General features: G+C 49.6%; 1 protein-coding gene across 1 annotated transcript; it reads left to right on the forward strand.

Annotated features, from left to right (window-relative positions):
• The first annotated feature begins 1,656 nt into the window (after window positions 1-1,656).
• RXRG (retinoid X receptor, gamma) lies at window positions 1,657-23,328 on the forward strand. The gene is made up of 10 exons (XM_010074141.1): window positions 1,657-1,757; window positions 11,520-11,779; window positions 14,892-15,036; window positions 15,717-15,896; window positions 18,844-19,004; window positions 19,739-19,868; window positions 20,491-20,623; window positions 21,620-21,711; window positions 21,948-22,053; window positions 22,902-23,328. Exons 1-10 carry the CDS (start codon window positions 1,709-1,711, stop codon window positions 23,047-23,049), a joined length of 1,404 nt encoding a protein of 467 aa, XP_010072443.1. The 5' UTR covers window positions 1,657-1,708; the 3' UTR covers window positions 23,050-23,328.

Consider the following 23,328-nt stretch of genomic DNA (forward strand, 5'->3'; position numbering starts at 1 on the left):
TCTCCTGCACACGTAGTACCTGGGGGCTGACAGCACCTCACTCAGCACCCTCCTGAGCTGCGGCTGGATGCTGTGAGCAGCTCTGTGCTGGCACATTGCATGCCTTCCCCTTGCAGTGTGCTCAGTGCCAAAGGGCAGCATGGGCCCTCGGGTGACCTGGAGGGGCCAAGAGCCAGCAAGCCCTTGAAGGATGCCAAACATCCTAATCTGCTGTTCTTCCTTCTTTTTGTCTCACTGCTTGCATGGCATGCTCCCTGTGCTGTACGGGGGGGGGGGGGGGGGTTTTTTGGTGATTTGTGACCTCCCTGGGAGGGCAGAACCCCTGGCAAGTCCCGTGCCCCCTTTCTGTGCCGCGTGGCTAGTGCCAACCACAGAACTGCAGCCTACCTCTTCCTCCAGCACTCAGGTAAGTCAGTGCAGACCTTAGTCTTTGCTTTCTTTCCAACCTCAGGCAGAATTCCTCCCTCCTCCATTCCTTTGAAGTGACTTCATCCAAGGCCACCCAGATCAGAAACTAGAAACAGTGGGCTGTGCCACTGTCTGCATCCCTGCCTCTCTGCAAAATTGCAGCAGTTGGGTAGGGGGGCTTGCTGGGCTCCCTCTTCAGAGTATCGGTCACTGGAGGAGGCAGTGTTGGAAACTGAATGTGGCTTTGCCCTGATGTGGCAACTGATTGCTTGTTTCTGCTTATTTCTACCTATTTCCTGCAGTACTTCATTGTCAGGGTGGGTAGGCATGAAATTGCAGAGACTATCTTTGAAGCCTGTTGCATTCTGCTGCCATGGCTGTGAGTGCTTCAGTGACTGTGTGTGACACAGATTGAGCCCCCTGGGCTCTGTCCTGTGTCCCCACCTCTTTTCATCCCATACAGCTTTAGCAGCCAGCTAATGATGCTTTTTTTGGGGGTGGTTTTGGGTGGTTTTTGTACCCCTCTGGATGGGGTTGGGGAGGGCAGTTGAGCTTCCAGCTCCACTAGCACCAGGAAGGTCTTGGTCCTCCTCAGCCCTGGCTGCCTTTCCTAGGGGTGACTGTGGTCCAGCACTGCAGGGGCCGTGACTCGGTGCCAGGAGTGCAGCTGAGGGAAGGCTTGGTGCGGGATGGGAGCGTGGTGCTCCCTGCCCTGCACAGCCCTGGTTGGGATGGTTGCACGTGTATCCTGCCCTGTCAGCCAGCCCATCAGCGGGGCAGCAGCCCCTCTGGGCGAGGGGTGGTCCTTCGCATGTCTGGAAAACACCTCCACATGGCTGGGGCTAGTATAACTAATAAACGGCATCGAGTCTTCACTGGTGGAAAAGCAAAGCACCCCCCTCCTTCCCCACGATGCTCCTCCCCTAAACAACTTAACCTCCCCCCCCTCCTCCCAATTTCTGATCTATACCGGAGCCCATCATGCATTGATTGGCGTCTTGTCCTGGCGATTATGCTACTCGGCCGGTCTGCCGTGAATTTGCAGGGAGCCGAGACAGCTGAGCACGAGAGCCAGCCCTGAGCGGCAGAAAGAGCATGTCTTATCCCGGCAAGCAGCTGCTGCCGGCGTGAAGGGAGGATGAGGCCACGGGAGGAGGCAGCTGCCCCGGCACCCTCCGAGAGCCCCTGCTCCTACAGAGCCATGTCCCGACCCCAGCGGGCTGCACCATGCTCTGGGCAGCTTTGAAGTTAGAGGAGGCAGTTGTGTTTAAAAAGGCAAGAGATGAACTGAAGATTAAACATGTATGGGAATTATCCTCACTTCATTAAGTTTCCTGCGGGCTTTGGCAGTAAGTATTTTACTTGTGTTTGCAATCTGTGCCTTCTGGGTTAGGTGGAGGAACTGATCCCACAGTAGGAATCTGGGGGTGGGTAATGGGAATTTTAAAAAAATATTTAAACTAGCTTGTATGTGGCTGCAGCCTGTAGTGCCTGTGTCCTTATGACTGAAGCTGTCCTGTAGTTGTATGTGCTGTGAACTTCAGCAGAGCCAAACCAAGCTGCCTGAGATTATGCAGGTTTGAGTCAAACCATGGCTGCTCTGAAGTTTAGTTTATGACATTTGAGAGATGCGCATATGTGTTTGTGTGTGATGGACTGAATCTGTTCATTGAAAGAATAGGATCAAATAGAATAAGTATCTTTCCAATTGCATTATTTATGAAGTTATTGGAGGAAAAAAATATTAAAACAGCCCCCAAGAAAATCTAAAGAAGGCTCTTTCCTTGCCCAGGGGCTGTCTTCTACCCTTGTGACACAGATACCACCATAATCGCATGAAGCTGTGTCAGATTAGGCAGATGAGGCTGCACAGCGAGACAGCGGTCTGCGAAGGGCTGCGTCTGCGTGGCTGTGAGCTGCAATACCCCCATGCATGCCAGCTGTGAGCGAGCCCCAGTTGCAGAAACCAGAACTGCCTTTAGGAAATTGGCTTTGCAATTACTGGGACTCACTCGTTATTTTTTATCTGAAGTTATTCCCCTTGCCCTGACACAAGGGATGCGTAAGGGGAACGGGTTGAGGCAAGGAGCAGGCAGGTTGGAGTGCTTGTCTGCAAGGGGCAAAATATTAATGCCACTCCAGGGGAAGTTAAAGTGTATTGTTGCTTGTGGATGTGCAAAGTCTCAGTATCTCTTGAAAACTCCTCAAGTTGTTCTCAGCCCTTCAGGGTCAGTAAATGCCCCCAGGACTTGCTCTGGAGGCCCCCCCCCTGCTGTATACATCCATCTGTTGTTTCTTTCCTAGAGAAGAGGTTTGTGCAGATGTTGGATTGCACATGAGATGATCCTGCTATGGGGTTTTTTTTTCCTCCCTCTTGCACCAGATGCTCACCTCTGGTAGTTCTCCAGAAAAGTCACTGGTATTGCATCAAGTCATCCCCAAGTTTCACAAGAGCTTGACTTTCCAAAATACCTTTTTAGGCAGCTTCTGCAGGAAAGGAGATTTCTTGTTGGAAGAATCTATTGCTCACTGGTGTTTTTAAGGAACAAGCAAAGACAAGCCAAACTTTCTCTTATTGCTGCAATAAGAGTGAAACAATGGAAGTGTTATTTGTGTTTAATTTGCTGAGTATTGCAAATCTACAAGGAGGTGAAAGAAAAGTGACATTCAAACTGGTCTTCATAGGAACCAGGCACAGATCCCTGTAGAGACAGGGGTCACAGTACTCAGCAGAGCCTTTGGAAGATTTCTAGGAGAGGAAATTGGTAGCAGAAGCAGAGGTATTTCTGCTCCACCAGTAAAGGCTAAGCCACTATTCTCCAGCCCACTAGCAGCTTGATATGTTGGGGCTTTAATTTCTTTAAAAGTATATTTAACTGGTCTTTTAACCTGCTTCTAACCTCGTTTAGAAAACCAGTTTTCTACAGGTGAACTGCTGACAGAGATGCAAAAGCATTGGCCTTGTTTTGTTTGGGCTGCTCTAAAACAGTCACTCTGGCCTGTCCTGCGCTCCCTGGACACTCTAGACCTGCAGGTGACCATTCACATCCGTGGTCCCCTCAAAGCTGGAGGACTTCCATGCCCCCAAGGCAGCTTGGGGGGGCTGGGGGCCTGAGGGTGGTGGGGGGCTGCCTCCCCCTGGGTTGTTTGGTCCACAGAGACGGATTTCTGGCCGTTTGAGAAGATAATTGCTGTTGTCAGGACAACTTTAGGGCCCATGGGCACTCAAACTCTGAGAAGGTTGAAGCAGCATGGATCATAGTGACCACTCATGGTCACCACTGCCTTGGGGCGCTCACCACAAAGCCCATGTGGGCAACCTGCATCTCTGGAAGGACCTCAGGATGTTCATGATGTTTGCTGCCACCCTTCCTTTAAAATGGCCTGCCTGTGCTGGCACCGTGAAGGGGGACATCAGGACAGTGGAAAAGGGCAGCTTCCCAACTAGACCCTCAGCTTGTTGCATTTGTTGTTCTTGCACTGTGTTCCTGGAAGGGAGAGTTAAGGTGATGTGGGTGCTGCTGTTTGGCGTGTCTAGATCTTACTGTGTTCAGATTCCCTTTAGCTCTGAAATTTTGGGCTTCACTTTGAGCATTACAGCAATAGAAAGCATGTATTTGCTTCCTTTTTTTGCATTCAAGTAACTGTTACATATGCTTTAAATTTATCTGCATTCAGGTTAGAAATAAGGAACACATTTTTATTAGTGTGTACAACTGTAACTTTGATCTTAAATGTCTGAGTAGCACAATCAAATTTGAGGATATACATACCCAAACTGGTAATAAGCACATCATTTGCAATGAGAAAAGGACAGCCAGACTGAAGCGTTACGAAGGAGTTTGTAGTGTAGCAGCTTCAGATGAGTCACCCTTCCACATCTCAGGCAGGAGATGTGTACGAAGGCAGATGGATTTGCCTTCATAGCCTGGGCTATAGGAGCAAGGAAAGGGCTTCAAAATGTGTTTTTATTCTCCAGAAGGATGCATTTCATCCGGAGCCCAGCTCTCAGGGCAAGGAAAGATGCTGTGCTGGCTGTCCTCTCACTCTGAGCACTCTCTGGCACAGTTGGTTGGGGACAAGAACTAATTTGGCTCCTCCACAAAGTCTCTTTTATTAGTACTCATGTAACTTGGCCTGTGGCCACACCACCTCCGGCTGCGATCTTGTCAGCTCTCACAGGAAAAGCAGGGTTAGGCCAGGTCATTTGGGGGGTAGGGGGAGTTGCAGAGGAAAACCCGGGCTGTGGCTGGAGTGGGGTTGCTGCCCAGCCGTTTGACACCTTTTCACCTGTGGTGGTCCCGGGTTTTGTGAGCTGTAGGATGCTTTTTTGCTGGGTGTCACAGCTTGTCATCTCCGTACCTCCAACTGCATATGTGAAGATGGAAGAGGGTTCATTGACCCAGCGAAGGTGTGAGAAAATCCAGTGACTGGGCAACTCCTGCAGCTAGGGAAATGCAGATTATTTTTTTAAATTTTTTATTTTATTTTTTTTTACAGCAGAAATAACTTGTCTTCAGTTGCCTGGGGCAGCCACAGGCCTTTCTGATGGGAACCTGTAGCCTCTGTAGGAGTTTAAAGACCACTGTAGAAATTTGTGCATAGTTTTTCCTGATGGATGCTGTGCTGGAGATCCCACTGACCAGCTGGGAAATCTGATCAGACAATCGTGAAAAACACCCTTCAGGCCTCAAATTCAACAACTTTTATTTCTTTGGGGATAAGGAGCTTTATCCAACTCCTGCATATTACTCTGGTCACCAGGGGGATGTGATACCTACCAGGGGGATGTGATACCTTTTTAGGGTGAGTAAATTTGCCTTGCAGTCCTTATAGTTACCTGACAAGAAGTTCCTAAAGGAGTCTTTGGTTGGCAAGATCACCACAGCCATAGAGTTACCCTGTAATGCATGGTTCCTGGCAAAGTCATGGCAAAGCCTGCGTAGGTTCTGTGGGTTTTGCTCCTTCCTTCCCTCCTCCTTAGCTTGGCTTCCTGGAGAGGAGAATATGTCGTTATACGGCAGGTGTGTCTTGTCCAAATGTCCTTGGATGTACTACGCTATTGACCCACTGTCCAATTTCAGTCAAATCAGACCAAGACCTCAAAATAGCATCTGATGCTGAGCCTGCGCCAGGGCAGGTGAAAGGCTCATGTGCTTCCAGCCCTCTGCTTCTTGTGGGACAGGTTTTGGGTGGCCCCTGTTTGCAAGGGTGGCACGGGAGCATTACCCAAGAGGAGAGGGAGCAGCTCTTCCCACCACCTGGAGAGCTGAGGGAAACTTTCGTCTGCGTGTTGATCTCCTGCCCTGTGCCAGCACACCTCCAAAATTTTTTGCTCCTCTGTAATGTTAGCTGTGAAGGGAAGGCTGCATTATTTATTGGCTCGAGTTGAGCCGCAAGATGGAAGCACAAAGGTTACTGGACCTTAAAAGCAAGGTGAAAACAATAACCTTTCTGTAGGATATTAGCATGGCAATCTGTACTGATGGTGGAAATCTGCTTGGACAGGTAAAAATTTCACCAAAAAGGAAGTAGTTTTTCAGTTTAGCTTCCATGTATTAAATAAAAACTACTTCCGCAGCCATAGCAGCAAAACTTTGTTTGATTCCAGTTAACAAAGGTTCCCTGCTACATTGCTGCATCCATTTTCAGGACAGTTTCTCACAGGTATTTCCCCTTGAAGGTTGTCCCCAAGGACGAGCTGCCTGCCAAGCTGTACCTCCCACACGCGCCCATGCTCCTCTGCTGAAATCAGCCCTTCTCTGCGTGTCTCTTCCCACTTCTTAGTACTCTCTGATCTGTGGAGGATGAGGTATCTGCAAAGTTTTGCTAATTATGTGTCAGGCGGGGCAACTTGCCCCTTTAATTGTTCATGCCAATGAAGAGAACCCTTTTTACGTATATCTGAGGCCGCAGCAGCACAAGAGTACTTTTCATTATTTTAAGATTTCCAGCATTTGATGGCTCTGACGTTAAAAACAAAACCGTGAAGGTTGAAGGTATAATCATCTTTAGGTTTGCCAGGGATCTGCAGGTCTCAGGAGGGAGGATTGCTTTAGATGAAAGACCCCAGTGTTTAGCACGGATGCCTTTCCCCTCAAGGCTTTGCTAAGTGTTAGAGCTGAAGGGGCATTAACCAAAACGAATCTGCAACCCATGTTGGTTGAGTAGACAGTGTTTGTAGGGCTTGGATGTTTCTGGTCTCTCTGCATTCTCATTCCGCTTTCTGCTCGAGTGTAATTGCCAAGACTGGTGTTTCCTGCCGTTATGTGGGTGAAAATCAAGACAGTTTTATTGGTTGCAGCCTGGGTGCTTCTCTTCTACTGCCTTTGCCGAGGCGTTTGGGGTCACTTACTCTTACAGGTAGTCTTTGCTTCCATGCCTGCCTCAGCTGTACCTGTGAAGTACTCGCAGCACAGAGATATCCACACTGGCTTTATTGATCTAGCATTTGTCCTGGACCAGTTTAGCTGTGTTAGCCCAGACCTGGCTGTTTAGCGTTGATATGGTGGACCTGGAGTTTTGTGATCTGCAAGTGACTCTGTTGGGCACCTATGCATCTGCTGTGATGTAGATGGTGTTCATCTGTTCCTGATTTTATCAGGCTGTTCATGCAAGTTTCCCACCCCTGGATTAGGGTTTTGTGAGATGGAGATGAAGCACAGATGGAAGTGGAATATCAAAGCTTTGTGTCCTTGCTCAGCTTCAGTGGCTTGTGAGTGAATGTAACGTTGTTATTTATGTCCTCAAGGGCACTGTTTTTTTTTTTAAATGCAGAGAATCAAGTAGTTCTTAGGGTCTTCCCTTATTTTTTTTTTCTAATATCAGCAGGGTTGTCTATGCTGACAGTAGATAGGATCCTTATTCTGTGTGCTAAAGCAACAGGATGGATGTTGTGTCTGTGTGCACACTTCGAACCCATGGCTGCTCTCTGCAGCAAGTGATGTGATGCATTTGCAGAGGCAGTTTGAAACAGCAAAGCATCCAGAAGCAAGTTTCTTCTTTATAAACTTTGCTTCCTACAAAGAGAAGGCTAGTGTGTGTGCGTGTCTGTACAAGAGAGCTCATGGAGGGTTGACTGAGGCACTGGGTTCTCTGGATGCTGCATGTTGGCAGTGGAGACATCAGAGAATCCACACAAGGCAGTTCACTCCTGTCCTCTCTTCCCCTGCTCCTCCAGGAGAGAAATAAATACAATATCAGGTTTCCCTCATCCTCTCTTCAGCAAATCACCTGTCCAAGCATTAATGTGGAGGGAGGGGGAGACAGGGGAGAAAGCCATGAACAAGCCCCATTTGTGGAACGGAAGTAAGTTGGTCTTGAATCTGGAGCAGGTGGTTAAAAGCAGTAGCAAGCCCTGATGCCTGATTCAGGGTCTCGGCTCGTGTTCCCCAGCAGACATGGGGGACCTGGCCAGCCTGGGACCTGCATTCGGCGCTCGCGGGCAGGAGCTGTGCCAGCCAAGCCCTCGCCTCCAGATGCTGGGCTGCCCTCCGCTCCGTGAGGCCCTGCCTCAGCTGGCTGAATCCCCAGCATCGCTTGTCACCTCGCATTACCTGATGGACAGACTCTGGGCCCGCTTTGGCCTGTGTAAATGTCACCTGTGCCAAATGCTGCTGGAGAGGCGGAGGCGGACGGCTGCAGCTGGCACGCAGGACTCAGTCCTGTCTCCCCTGTCCTGTCCCAGAGCCACTGCCCCACCGCAGAGCAGCTCCTTGCTGGCCCCGCTCCACTGCTATGCTGATATTTCTGTTCATCCACCAAATGATGGGAGAAAATACCTCGAGGAAAACTGTGCCATCCCTGCAAGACCACAGCCTTTCTGGTTGCTTTCTGTTGGGAGATGCACGACACTGTTTTCAGCGAAAATGAATCAGACATGCAATCGCTGCTGTTTGCACTGCCCAAGCCAGCCTGGCTCCTTTAGACTGAAATGACTTTGAGGATACTCAGCTCAGGGAATAAGTAACCCCAGTGTCAAGGATGCTTTGGCATGGCTCTTCCTGCACACTTTCCACCAGCCATGCAGATTGTCCCTTGCACAAGCTGATAGCCTGGTTGCAATCACATCTTATATCCCTCTCAGAGCACTTCAGCCTGAAAATTAGAGGCTGAGAAGAGTATCTCCGCAGGTGCAGGAGGGTGCATTTCTCTTCCCTTGGGAACTGACTCCAGAGAGGGACTGGGTTTGGACCACTTTGCAGGAGTGCTTTGCTTTGGGGTTTTTCTGTTTGTTTGTTTCTGTTTTTCTAAATGGGGTTTGTATTACAGCTTATAACAGATAGATGAAATTGTTTGTTGGTAAATGGAAAGTTAATGGTGATGGTTTTGACCAACAGGTTTGTCACAGCCTTGGCAGGACAGCGTAGCCAGGCATTGTGGAAACAAGCACGGTAACTCTGGTTTGTGTCATCAGGCCTGGCAGAGCCTGGCTTTACACCAGCGTGCTCTCCAGTGGATATTTTAATTTATCAATCCATCTCCACCAGCAAAAACTCCTTCATGCATTCATGCTTCCTCTTTGGTGTCTCATTGCTGGGGTAAAAGAAGTAGGCACAAGCCTTCCAGACTTCCTGACTTCAACCTTTGATCCCATCCTGGCAGCTAGGGGATTCCCCCAGCCATAGTCCTTAAACAGTTGCATCTTGACAGGGACACTAGCATACCATGGGGCTTGCCCTGGCCAGCAGTCTCCTTGGCTGAAAGCCTTGGTCTGGGTCCTTATGAGACTTGGAGCCTTTCAAATGGAGAAACTTAGTGGTGATGGTGTTTCTGTAAGGTCTGGTGTAAATGCAAGCAGCTAAATAACTCTCCTGGGAGTCTTTTCTTGTTGGTTTAAATCTTCTGCATGACACTTTCAAAATATGCCCTTTGCTGTGTTAATGGGAAGGGATGAAGAATCAATCTTCTCCTTAGGTGTCCTGGTGTGATAGATTTCTGCCCAGTCTCACCTTCAATGGCTTATTTGCCAAGCTGAAGAATCCTCAAAGGCAATGTTGTTTATCTAGTCATTTAGAGGCATAAAAACAATTTCTTCATAAGTCTGTGCTACAGATGCTGGGGAGGACTGCTTGCTATGGTACCAGACTACTTGCAGGTATTGAAAGATGCATTTGCTTTTCTCTGAAGCTGATAATGGCACAAATAAAGATGGTCATTTTAAGTCCCAGGAAACAACTGAGATGACTCTGAGCTGAGCACTTCGATAAGGCAGGGGCCAGGCAAACAGCACCTCTGCCCACTGCTACAGGCTCTCCTGGCAGCTTGCTGGGGTGAAAGGCTTTTGCGCTTGGAAGCCGTTACAAGGCAGGGGTTTTGCTGTCTACTAACAGAAAACAGGCTGCATCGCTGGGGTGAAAGGCTTTTGTGCTTGGAAGCCGTTACAAGGTAGCCGTTACAAGTGCTGTCTACTAACAGAAAACAGGCTGCATGTCTCCATGATGGTGGCAGGGGGATGTGGGGTGACTCTCCAGCAGCAGGCAGGAGCCCTGGCTCTGCCACCAGACCGCCTTGCTGCCTCCGAGGCTTCTGCTGTTTGTCGTTGGGCCGGCTTCCTCTTGCTGCACATCGCTTTCCCACTGGGAGAATTGATCCAAAAAGCCAAAGCAAGAATTGACAAAGACCTTTTCTCCCCCTCTCTCTGCAGAATTAAATCTGAAGTGGGTTGATAACAGCGGATGGAGTCCTCCTTGACTCTGACAAATGTCTTTAATGTTATTCAGCAAGCTGACCTTTTCCCGTCTTTATTGTGCATCTTCCCTTTGAATCAGATTTGATTGTTACTTCAGGTAAAATAACAAACACTGTCACATAAATAACTTTGCAATAATGTTAAAAGGAGGAAAAAACACAAACAAACAAAACGCCAAAGCACTACCTTACTTGCAAATGCAGTGAGAACAAGCATCCTCTGTGCCAGCCATGGAAAATCAACTCTGTGACCTTCCCACACAACATCTTTGCCTTGCTACTGCAGGGAATGATCTCCTGTGTTGAAAAACCAACTGAGGAAACAATGGTTCATTGAAATGTTAATGACAGCTAATGCTAACTGGGGTTGGTAAATCTGAGGGGAGGGAGAAAAGGTCATATAAATCTTAAAAATGCAGCTAGATACATAACCCATTGGGAATAGTGGGCTTTTGATTCCCAGATATTCTCTGGATTTTTGAGACTGGTTTTATAGAAGACAGCATTTAGGCTTTGGGTGAGATGTTCAGCCTCAGAGGCTGCCCTGAAGTGGTAATGATAAAGGTGATATCGCTTTTCTGTGCCCCGTCTTCCCCAGCGGGGTTCAGGGGCTGATTGATCTCATGGGGCTGCTGTGAGGCCCAGCTTGGTGATGTGCACTGCAGCTCTTTAGGGAGGAAGGAGGAGATCCTCTTTCCTTGTGGCTGTCAGATTTTCTGTGCAGGCATGTCTATGTGGCCACGGTCTCTGCTCTATCTTGTACTAAGTGAGGAAAAGTAATGGACAAAATATTTTGTGGGTGCTTTGTCTTGTCATAGACAGTTTCTGTCCTATGTTGCTCTAGCTCCTGAAAATGCTGGCATCAAGTTTTGAGAGCTAGAGGAACATGTGAAATAGCACAGTGGAGAGGTAAGTGGGTTGGAAGGGGCAGAGTTGAACCACAGGAAGAGGAGCCTGCCAAGCACAATGCCTGAGCCATCACAGAGAGCAAAGGTGCTTCATAAAACATGGGGAGCATTTAGGCTTTCCAGCCTGGTTGGTGGGGATTTCATAGTTTCAGATGTGCACTGTCTCTAGAGCCAGCCTGGACAAAAGAAGCAGGACCTCGGGGATAGTTCAGAGAAAACCAGCCTGAGGCAGGCAGGCAGCAGTGCCTTCTTCCAAGTCAGGTGAGGCACCAAAGCAGTGAAGGAAGATTTGATTATTAAGGATTATCTTCATAATATGTTTAGCTGCTGTATGTAACTATTTCCTGTACCATAACCGATGTTTTGCTCGTTCCCTGTATAGCATAAGGCTTGTTTGCTGGTTGGCTTTGAGCCTTGGCCAGCATCTAAGCTGACACAACCAAGGCTGGGTAGCTGATCACTGTACGGACAGCCTCACTCACAATATGTTTAATCTTCTGCTTCTCCCTTTAGATTCCCCTGTTCATGCCAGCTCCACATCTGTGAGCCCGTTGTCAAGCCTTTCCACAGGAAATTCAGTGGACGGGCACCACAACTACCTCGAGGCCCCTGCGAACACCTCCCGAGCGCTGCCGTCCCCCATGAACGCAATCGGGTCTCCGGTGAGCACGCTGGGCTCACCGTACAGAGTGATCACATCCTCCATCAGCTCACACCCCGTCGCTCTGTCCTCAGCCCCGGGCATGAATTTTGTGACACATGCCAGTCCGCAGGTAGGCAGAGGTGCATGCTTGATTTGCTACAATTCATGGTGAACTTTGGGGAAAGTCCCAAAACTTGAGGCACTGGCTTGGCTGGTGGAGAGTCTGGTGTGTTTTGGCCACTTAAGGAGATCAGCTGTAAAGAACTATTTCCAGCATGTGAATCTTTCTGCATAGACAGAGAGAATATACTGGTATATATTTAAAAAACCCCTGTATGATGAGGGGAGAGAGCTACTTCCCAGGTCTGTTCTCACCGTGGGTGCAGCCCATTTCCCCTCTACTGCATTTATTGCAGTGTGTATAATTACTGTACATGGAAATAATCAGGATAGCCAAGGGCTGCAGCATGTGAAGCATTCCCTGTCTTCCTGCAAAAAGATATCTGCTTTGTTTCATTATTTGGAAAGGAGATAGATTTTCTAGCGAGAAACAAATGTTAATGCTAAATGCCAGACACATCCTCTGTGTTGCATATAAACTTTGCCTGAAGAAAAATGAAGCATTCCCATCCTTACTGCCTGAGCTCCCTCAGGTGCTGAGGTTTCCCCTCCAAACAGGAGGGAGACCCAGGTGTTAGTGTTGGTGCCACCCCAGAGCCGTGGGTGGGCTGGGAGCTTCCTGGTGTGGCTCTGTGGGACAGGGACACACTGCCCCAAGAACCTACCACCACCTCCAGCATGGCTGGGACCAAGGTGGCAGCGTGGAATTTTGATAGTGTGCTGAAATGTTCTGGGAGTCCAGATCTAAGTGGAAATTCTGCCTTTTATTAACAAGACTTTGAATTTTATTAGTGGGACATGAAGGTAGGGAGTGCTCAAGAAGAAGCAACAAGGAGATGGTCCCTGAGCCCTCTCTGCCCCATACCCTGCTCCTACTCCACAGTCTGTCTGAAGCTCTTCCTAGTGCCTGCCACCAAGGCTGGGAGCGGATGGTATGGGGAGGCCCCTGAAGAGCTCCGAGAGAGTATTAGGGAGATTGGGCAGGTTTGGCTTACCTTTCACCAGCATCCTCAACTCCTTCATGGGTCTGGGCTGCCTGCAGTGGGCGTGCTGGGCATCCTTCCCTCCCTTCGCACTGCTTGACTGTTCTCCATCAACCTGACAATATTTGTGCCCATGGCATCAAGGCCTTTCCTTTGGGGATGGGGATGCTCCAGGAAGCATTTTCCCCACTCTAGGCACTGCACCAAGTTCCCAGCTCCGAGGAGCAGGTTTCATTTGTGTTGCCTTTAATGCAAGGAGACAGCTGGACCTTGGGGATTCGGCAGGGAGGCAGCTAATGGATTTGGGTTCAAGCAGTTGTCCCAGATATCATACATGATTGCATTTAACCTGCAGGAGTCAAGCTCTGAGGACACTGATGGCTAAAACCGCCCCATTTCCTCCCCACCCCATATACCCTCTCTCCCTGTTATGGTCTCAAAGTGCAGCCAGAGAAAAAGAAAACGTGGTATCTGAGCTCTGAGTAACATTTTAAACCATAAAAAGTTCCTCCTGGCTCAGCATCTTGCCAAGATAAGTTTTCAGGGCAAAAAAGGTGGCTGGACACTTGTGGGGAGGAATGGGTTGATTTCTCCTTTCCTTGGGCCAAGTTCAGATTTTGAAGCATTAGGATTTACAGCTGCCACTGCCTGGGCTGGTCTCTGCTGGGAGAGTGAACCTCTGTTTCTCTGAGCAATTTTTCCCTGTACACTTTTATTTTCCAGTGGGGCAAAACAACTTTGCTCCTATTGTGATAATTTTTGATGGATAATTTGTATTTTCAGTGTCATTAGACCTTTGAAGCTTTGAAAATAAAGGGACAGTGGTGAGGGAAGATGAGAACAGGCTTCACCTTTTTATTTTTCTAATGACTGGTCCAAAAATCCCAGTGGGACGAACCCTTCTTGTTTTTTGCTGAAATTCCCTGGGGAAATTATTATATTTTTTCATGGGAAATGGGCAATTTCTTGAAGCAAATGGAGAACTTGCAACAGCATGTGTGAAATCTAATGGTTTAGGTGTAATGGAGATTATAACGAAAGCTGTAGCTGAATTTTCATCCAAAGCTTCGTTTTCTGTCCCTGCTTCTGCACCCTTGCTGGGAAGAAGAACTTTAGCTGTTAAATTGGGGTGACTGTTAAAAACAAGCTCAAAAATGAAAAAAAACATCTTCAGCTCTCAAAGCATGGCAATGAGAAAGATTATTTGGTAGTGATTTTGGAGAGACGTTGATCTGCCCGAGAGCTTTTGACAAGACGTGCTCAATGGCCCTTGATCCTCACTGCCCTGCCAACAGCAGCTCGAAAGCAAATAGCAATAAAACGAAGCCCTGGGCAACATCAGGCTTTGGTCTGTAATCAATGTAGGTTTGTAACCTTTAACTTGCAGCAGCCGTGAGCAGCTCCTGGGGATCTCAGCTGGGGGCTCTGGGTCTTTTGCCTGCATCTCACTGCAGCTAATTTTAGATGCTCAGCCTGCTTCCTTTTCTTTTTTTTCCCCTCGAATCTGGCAACCCCAAATCTGCTTCATTTTCCAGCCCATTATAGTGTTTGGGAACCTAAGTCCCTGGGAATGACCAAGACAGCCGTCCTTTCATATGTTTATGCAGACTTTCATATCCCCAGGCAGGGAAGCTAACCCACTTAACACTTTTATTTTTTTATTTTTTTCAAAACAGCTTCCCTATCCATGCAGCAGTGCAAGTTTAATTGCAACAAATACCCTGGCTGCAAAACTCTAACAGCTTAGTAAGGAATTGCTTGAGGCCGCAAGCAGCCAGTGATCAGCATCCTCTAATGAAGCGGGCACAATCCCACCAGCCTTGCCACTTGGAGGGTGTAACTGAGCAGCTGAGGGTTGCTGTCTGCCCTTTTCCAGCTCTGCTTAGTCCTGGCTTTGGTTACAGCATCAGAGCAGGGCAAGAGGCAATATCTGCTACCAAGCATCTGCCTAAACCCCTCCAGCTGCATTCACCAGAGGATGTCTGTCCGCCCATGGCAGCCCCGTGGAGCTGCTGGGGATAAGCTTGTGGGAGGAGCCCAGCAGGAGCAGCAAGGGAGGGGTCAGCTCAGTTTGGGGTTGGTTTCATTGAGGTATGAGTCTCAACCCTTTAACCTGTCTTGTGGCTTCTGCTTCTGCAGCTCAATGTCCTGAACAACGTCAGCAGCTCGGAGGATGTCAAGCCCTTGCCGGGTCTCCCAGGGATTGGGAACATGAACTATCCATCTACAAGCCCAGGATCCTTAGCCAAACACATCTGTGCCATTTGTGGGGACAGGTCCTCGGGTAGGAGGTTTTATTTCTTGGAAGATTTTGTGCAATGAAAACTCCCCTGATGCTCTGAAGCGAGGCTTGTGCAGGAGTGAACACTCTGGAGGCTTGCTGGGGTCATACTGACGTTGCAGGGTCTGGCTTACCCAAGGACAGGCTGTCTGTTTTGATGATTAGTTGCCCTGTGCCCAAAAGAGAGCAAACCTAAAAGCGATGCGCTTCTCTGTTATGCGTATAATCTCATTTTACGTGCTGTCCCTGTTTATCAAAGGTAAATATATCAAAATCACTGTGTTCTTATTTACCTGTGCTTTGTGTTAGCTGGGCTTTGGCTGTGCCTGGGTTTTCTCTCCTACCCGAGAAACCTGCAGCCTGGCCCAACCTTGCAGGCTCCCTCCATATCAGTGCACCCCATTTCTTACCTGTGGCTTTTCCACACTTGCACTGAAGCTAAGATGTGGCTCCATATCCTTCCCCTGGGATGCAGTCCTTTTATCACAGGAAAGTGGTGGTCCTGTAGTTTGACAGCTGCTGGTCACTATTCCTGCTAACAGCCACTAACACCAAGTCAGGCCTGTTGAGGTGATACCCTGCAGCCAGTTTTTTCACCTTTTGGGGTTGGTTCAAGCTCCTCCCCGCTGGAGGGAAGGGCAGATGCCTGCCTACCCGCTGATGGCCTCCCTCTGCCTCCCCAGGGAAGCACTACGGGGTGTACAGCTGTGAGGGCTGCAAAGGCTTCTTTAAGAGGACAATCCGAAAGGACCTGATCTACACCTGCCGTGACAACAAGGACTGCCTCATAGACAAGCGCCAACGCAACCGCTGCCAGTACTGCCGCTATCAGAAGTGCCTCGCGATGGGGATGAAGAGGGAAGGTATGTGTGGGCTGGTGGAAGGCTTATAGAAATGGTCCTTACGTTCATTAGGGTGAATCTGGCTCTTGGTGGCCCTCCAAGGGTGGAGCATTCCAAAAAGCCACACTGACAGCTTCAGGACATTTTTTTACCTAATTTTGTAAAGGTAATGAGGCTAATGGGGAAGCTGTTACACTGTATTTTTCTTCCTATCTTGCCTAAGCACACATACTGATGACTATTAACCAATTTTGCCCCAAGTTTGCCTTTAGTTAGTGGCTCTTAATGGCCTGGACCCCTTGGACCCCTGTAAACTTATGCTGTGGACAGCATTCAGCCGTGAGGACTCCTGAGGCCTGCTTGTTTCCTATGTGAAGAGCAGCCTCCTTTTTTGTTTTCAGCTTGCTGGCTTTATTTGTCCCTGCCTAATTCTCGCACTGGAAGATAAGGATGAAGGATTTATTTCTATCTTTTATTTTATAGTGCTCTGCCGTTTCCACTCTTAACCTCACCTGTGGAGATAGCTCTGGTACAGCTCACATCCTGTGGTGGTTTTGTGCTGCAGGAGAGAGCTGTATAGAAGCAGTTTGTGCAGCCTCTCCCATGCACTCACTGCAACCCCAAAGAACTGTGTTTCTGGCCCAGACCATCTAAGGTGTTGATCTGGAGCAAGGATCCGACTGAAGGCAATTGGGCTTAGAGAGGATTTTGCACTGACTTAATGGAAGCCTCCAAGAGCTGCTGAGGGTGCTGTGTGTCTGCAGTGGGTCCTGCAGCCCTGCCTCTTTCCAACACAACTTCGGAGAGTACAAAGGTCTTTGTAAAAGCCACCACCAAGTGAATCATGCTGCGTCTAGCTGCTTCCTCCTTGGTGGAGCAAGGACCACTGAGCTGAATTGTCTCCCAGCCAGCACAGCTTTTAAACTGCTTTTTTTTCCCCAAGATAAATTAACTGTGCTGCCTCCAGGGTTGAATGCTAGCAAGCAGTGTAGCCCTCCCTTTCGGAGACCACATTTTACCCTTGCAGAGCACATGAAGCTGTGCGGGAGCTCAGACTGTGCAGGGAGGGCAGAGCCTGGGGAAGTAGCTGTAAGGTTGGGCACAGGCTGAGCCTGGTCTTGTTCCCTGTAGCATCATCAATACTGTGCGGCCTCAACCCCATAGGGGCAGCAGGGGACTGCAAAATGCCAAGATCGAATCAAAAAGCTAATCCCAGGCACAGCTCTGCCTTCCAGCTGGGTGCAAAGTGGTTCAGAGGACCAGGGTGTCAATGCAACTTCCCTTTGCAGAGCATGAAAACTTAAACCCCAAGATCTTGGTGGATCCTGCAGGGGCTTGGCTGCAATAACCACAGGGGTTTTCCGGGAGCTGCAGAAACTGGGGACAGATTGCAGTTTGAGCAAGGAATCCTGGATGAGTTTGGAGGCTGAGTAATGGGACTGTTGTTTCCTTGACGTGCTCTTTCTTCCACTAAGATTTTGATGACTTTAGAAAACACTTCCCTGGCTTCTTCCTGTCTATTACCCTACAGAGGACAAACGCTTCCCCCAGCTGGCTGGCACATATGTGCATCCCGTGTTGCCCTCCCTCTCCAGTGCCAGGCTGGATGCCCCACCGAGCCTTCTCCTGGGGTACTGCCAGATCCTCAGCAGCTGGACAGTGCTGGGAAGCACGTCCCTCCCAGATGGGAAAAAGAGGGAAGTGCTGAGCATTATGATTCTATGATTGCGAAGTAGTCATGAGTCTCAGTGCTGAGGAACCTCTCGTGCTTTGGCACTTACCCTGAAAGCACCCTAACATAAGCCAGGGTAAGGCAAGGCTGATGCAAGGGCTTATTTTCTGACACCACTGCAAACAGCAGAGCTATACGGATAAATGGGAAAGAAATCTCCTGATCCAAGTATCTGACCTAAAAGCTTATCACACCCTTCTTCCAGCAGCTCTTAACCTAATTGAGAAAATGGGGATCAAATTATCCTGCAGGCTTGCTGTGGGCTTGCTGAGCTGGTCCTCCAGGTGTCTCCTGGTGCTTATGCAGATCCTCTCTCCTCTTCAATGATTTTTTTTTTTAAAGTTTGTTTTTTTTTTTTAATCCCTTAGCCTTAGCAGTTTTCCCACTCCTCTGGATACTGACTGCCTGCTGGTTACAGCTTTTCCCCAACCTGAACCATTCATTTCAGGTGTGTAGATGCCTACAGCTCAGTACAGGCTGTTCTTTGAGACCAGGTCAGCTGCCTATCTTAGGGGTTCTGGGGCACTTTGGGCCCCTGCCTATGCACCCTATGCGGGAGTGATACTAGCAGGACTGCAGCAGGGCTGGTGTCTTGGGATGTTTCTCCCCAGCAATGAGCTAAACTGATGACACCTCCTGGTCACTTGCCTTTTTGTTTTCTTTAGCAGAATTTCCTTGTTTTCCTCTGGGATTTCTCAAACAAAACTGCTTTCTAGTGGGGAGGGTTGGAAAGAGAGGTGGTGGAGGGAGAGGTGACACCAGGGCTGGTCCAGGCTGGGTGTTTGCTCAGGAATGAGATAGGCAGCATGTGTGGATCCAGCTGGGGGTGAGGGACTGTCCAGCCCTGCTGCTGGATGCTCTGGCTGCTGTGGGACTGTTCAAAGCAGAGAGTGAGCACAGCAAACCTCAGTTTCTGGGTGCTGGGTCCCTCCTGCCTCCTCCATCCTCTAGTGACAGCTGAGTCCAGGCTGCCACCTGGAGGTATCAACTCCTCTTTCCTCTGTTGAGGAGCTCAATACCTTGGACATCGCAACCTTTTGACAAATTTGGAGGCCACTGTTCTATGGGGGTAAGGCAGCCATTTTAATGGAAGGACGTCTGAAATATCAGTTTATTTTCTGTTCTCCCCCTCCTGGAGGGGTTTCTCATCCCTCCTCTCAGAGGAAAGGGGAGCCACAGCGAGCAGGTGAGTGTTGCTGTGGATGTAAAGAAAAGAGCCATGTTTCTGTCCTGCAGCTGTGCAGGAAGAGAGGCAGAGGAGCAGGGAGCGGAGCGAGAACGAAGCTGAGTCCACAAGCAGTGGCAGCGAGGACATGCCCGTGGAGAGGATCCTGGAAGCTGAGCTGGCAGTCGAACCCAAGACGGAGGCGTACAGCGATGTGAACACCGAGAGCTCAGTAAGGGGCACTAACATCACTTGCAGCTTGAGATGAGCGCCTTTGAGGTGCGATTTGAAGAGATAAAACCTGTGTGAACAGCTGGCATTTTGCAAGGGGCTTTTGCTTTGCACCACCTAAAAATCACCAACAATTTTTCTTTTGAAGCTACTCTGAATGGCAGGTAGAAAACAGCCCATACATTTTCCTAGCATTTTTTTTCCAGTTCCTTTTGTTTTCAATGAGTAGATAGGGCAGTAGCTGGATGCCAGAGAGTCTGAGCCCTGTGCTGGCTTCCAAATTTGCACAGCCCTGGATGCTGCTTGTCTGGCCCAGTGATGAGGACTAGAACGGAGCTAGACACAGCAGGTTTACTGCTGTGGTTTTACTGGTTTGGATAAAACTGCTGTTCATGCCTGTTCACAGGCTGCGTGAGGGCTTTTAGATGTGCCCTGGGGAGGAGGACTGCAGCCTGCCATGCAGGACTTGCTTTGCAAAGAACAGCACAAACAGAAAAGTCTACAACCAGACAAATCATCTTATTGCTAGAGGGGATAGTAGTAATAAATATCATCTCTTCCCAACAGTGCACAGCTGAAATTATTGGCAATTTGATAATTTTACTTGTGGCTCTGAGTATCGTTAACTTCATCCAATACTGTGTGCTGTGCAGACAGTGATTAGCAAAGATTTTACATTGACAAATTTTCCTCTTTTTCCTCTGTTTTATTCCTCTTGATATCACTCTTAATTAGACAAATGACCCTGTCACCAACATATGCCATGCGGCTGACAAGCAGCTCTTCACGCTTGTCGAGTGGGCCAAGCGAATCCCACACTTCTCCAACCTGACGCTGGAAGACCAAGTCATTCTCCTCCGGGCAGGTAATGTCCCCAGCCTGTGGCCTCTGAGGCTGTTCCTGGTACCCCTGTTCCTTCTCTGGGCTGTGTGCTGTGCCAGCCAGACTGTCTGGTGAATGGGAGATCCTGAGCTGATCCATCCCTGCTGTCACAGGGTGATCAACCCATCCTGAGCCATGATGAGTGCTTGGCAGAGGCTGTGGATGGGGCAGTGGAATCTGCTGTTCATGTCCCTCTTCATGCAGGCGTGTAGGAGGGCTGGGGGACAGCAAATAAATGTGTCTTGTTAATGCAGCTCCTGTAAGTGCAGAACTTGGCATGTGCAAGGCACATTAGTGTGTAACATGCAAAATAATGTAAAGGAGTTGCTGATGCAAGGAATATTGTTTCTAGGAGGAAAACCCAACGTCTTCACCCTGCCCTTCCCCCCCCCCCACACACTTTGTGTCTCTCTGTGCACCTTTCTTGCTGATGGTTAGGGTTTGCCACCCGTTGCAGTGTGGACAAGGGCACAGTTGGCACCTGGGGTCCCATCTCTCCTGTGAGCTGAGCCTGAAGCCAGCAGGGAGAAACCAGCTCTCCTGCTCCATGTGGGACTGATATTATGCTGAACTGCCTCTTGTGTCCCACACACGTTCTTTTTCAGGCTGGAACGAGCTGCTCATTGCCTCTTTCTCCCATCGCTCCGTGTCGGTGCAAGACGGCATCCTTCTGGCCACGGGCTTGCACGTGCACCGCAGCAGTGCTCACAGTGCTGGTGTGGGCTCCATCTTCGACAGGTACGTGGATCGCTTCTGTCATCCCATAGCGGTAGCAGCCCGGCTGGCTCTGTCTTTCCCCTCTGAACAGGAAACATGTACTGAGTGAGAACTAGAGCAAACCCGTGGTGATCTCGGGCAGAACTAGCTTAGAATGAGGAGGGGCCACTTGACTAGCTTAGCAGGTCGAGGGAGGTGATTCTCCCCCTCTACTCCACTCTCGTGAGACCCCACCTGGAGTGCGTCCAGCTCTGGCATCCCCAGCATAAGAAGGACATAGACCTGTTGGAGGAAGTCCAGAGGAGGGACATAAAGATGAGAGGGCTCGAGCACCTCCTATATGAACACAGGCTGAGAGTTGACGTGGTTCAGCCTGGAGAAGAGAAGGTTCTGGGGGGACCTTAGCAAAACCTTACAGTGCTGAAAGGGGGCTACAGGAGAGATGGGGAGGGACTCTTGATCAGGGGGTGCAGGGATAGGATGAGGGGTAACGGTTTTAAGCTGAAAGAGGGGAGATTTAGATGAGATATTAGGAAGAAATTTTTTCCAGTGTGGGTGGTGAGGCAATGGCCCAGGTTGCCCAGAGAAGCTGTGGATGCCCCATCCCTGGAGGGGTTCAAGGCCAAGCTGGATGAGGCTTTGGGCAACCTGGACTAGTGGGAGGTGTCCCTGCCCATGGCAGGGGAGTTGGAACTAGATGATGTTTAAGGTCCTTTCCAACCCAAACCGTTCTGTGATTCTATGAAAAAACAAGCACGAGGTGAAAGTTGGCTTGGGGTGCAGGGGGAGGAACGCTTCTCTGCATTCTATGAATTTGCTGTAACTGGATCTAGAGCTAATACTGATCAGCAAGAGCTTCAGCTGGCAAAGCCTTAAGCCCCAACTTGCTCATATAGTGACTGCACGTGTACTGTCCATGCCATGCCTGCTTCCTGCCTGGCAGATGCTTTTCACCCCCCAGCCTTGCTGACTGTACCTGTTTCTGATTGTCTGCCCACCCGTGTCCCCCACATGCAGGGTTTTGACAGAGCTAGTGTCCAAAATGAAGGACATGCAGATGGATAAGTCGGAGCTGGGGTGCCTGCGAGCCATTGTCTTGTTTAACCCGGGTAAGTCTGAGACCTGGGGCAGTCCCAGGTGACACGCATAACCTCTGGGCCACAGCATGTCACAGGCAGGAGGGCTGTGGCTGTGACCAGCAGGACTGTAGATTTTCCCAGTCATTGGGTGCATGATTAAAGAGAGACCAAGTCCTCTCCTGCCCGTGCACGCAGTCACTGCTGGCAGTGGAAAGGTCCCCTCTGCAGTGATTTCTTCCCTAACCTGTATTCTCTGCTTCGTCCAGATGCCAAGGGTTTGTCCAGCCCTTCAGAAGTGGAATCGCTGCGGGAGAAGGTCTATGCCACACTGGAAGCCTACACAAAGCAGAAGTACCCCGAGCAACCAGGGCGGTGAGTGTCCCCAAGCAAGGCAGGTACCTTAGGGCAGCACAAGAGGAGACCAAGGCAGGGGTGTCTGCGCTTGCTCTGCCTAAGCCATGCTGGGCCAGAGCCCCCAGAGCAAAGCAAGGGCAGGACACCAGCCGAAGTTGCCTGAGGATGGTTGCCTGTCCTCTCAGTGCCCTAATCCAGAGCCTTTAGGGTGCTGGCAAGATGCAGTGTTCTTGCTTTTCAATCTAATCCTACCCTCTGCTGGCCAAGCTCTCAAAACGCCGGCAGCTGGATCCGTCCTCATCATTGCCGGTCAAGTGATGCCCCCACAGCATCTTGTGCTATTTTTGGTTCTGGATGGGACCGCAGGGTGCTGCAAGAAGGACATGGGGAGGGGAAGGCAGCCTGCCTGCTGCACCCCCTTGCAGCTGCGCCTTGAAACAGGAGGCAGCGGCTGGCAGAGGCACTGCTGAGGGGTTGAACACCCTCTCTGGGGGCTGGAGATTTTTGAAGCTGTTTCAAGAAGGATTTAAATGGTACCATGGAGATGTAAGTCACTAGTTCAAGTCTTGGAGAGAGAATCTAGATGTGTCTGGTGTATCTTCTTTCTCTTTTTTTAAGTTAAAAAAAGGATAAATTCTGTTTTGAAAAAAAATATATTCCCTCCACATATGTGGATAATAAATGCTTATTTTAAAAGCATAGGGGAATCTAAGACGGAGAGCTCTCCGAGGCATTTGGAGAGCTCTCCAAGGCATTTTTTGGGAGGGTTTGGGCTCTGCTCACCTGAGCCCCTGGTGCAGGCTTGGAAACATATGAGAGAGGGTGACCAGCGCTTCCTGCATGTCTCTGGCTGTGCTCTCTTCCAGGTTTGCCAAACTCCTCCTGCGCCTGCCAGCACTGCGGTCCATCGGGCTGAAGTGCCTGGAGCACCTCTTCTTCTTCAAGCTGATCGGGGACACCCCCATTGACACCTTCCTCATGGAGATGCTGGAGACACCCCTGCAGGTCACTTGAGGGTCTGGCTCCACCCTGGCCAGACCCTGGCCCCCCATACCCCTGCACAGCCTCCCACCCCTCTGTTCTGGGCCTACAAGAGCTCAAGAGAGGTCCTCCACCCTCTGTTCCTCCTTGGTGGGATTGTTGTGGTTTTGTACAGCTGTAAATCACCCCCTCCAACCCTCCCTGGCCTGGCCGTGGGGAGTCACAGATCCTCCGACCAGCTAACCAATTCCCCACCCCTCTGTACAGCTAATTGCATTAAATTATTTTTTCACTCTCAATAAAAGCCAACAA

The sequence above is a fragment of the Pterocles gutturalis genome, unplaced genomic scaffold, assembly GCF_000699245.1.
Source record: "Pterocles gutturalis isolate BGI_N339 unplaced genomic scaffold, ASM69924v1 scaffold8052, whole genome shotgun sequence".
NCBI lineage: Eukaryota > Metazoa > Chordata > Aves > Pterocliformes > Pteroclidae > Pterocles > Pterocles gutturalis.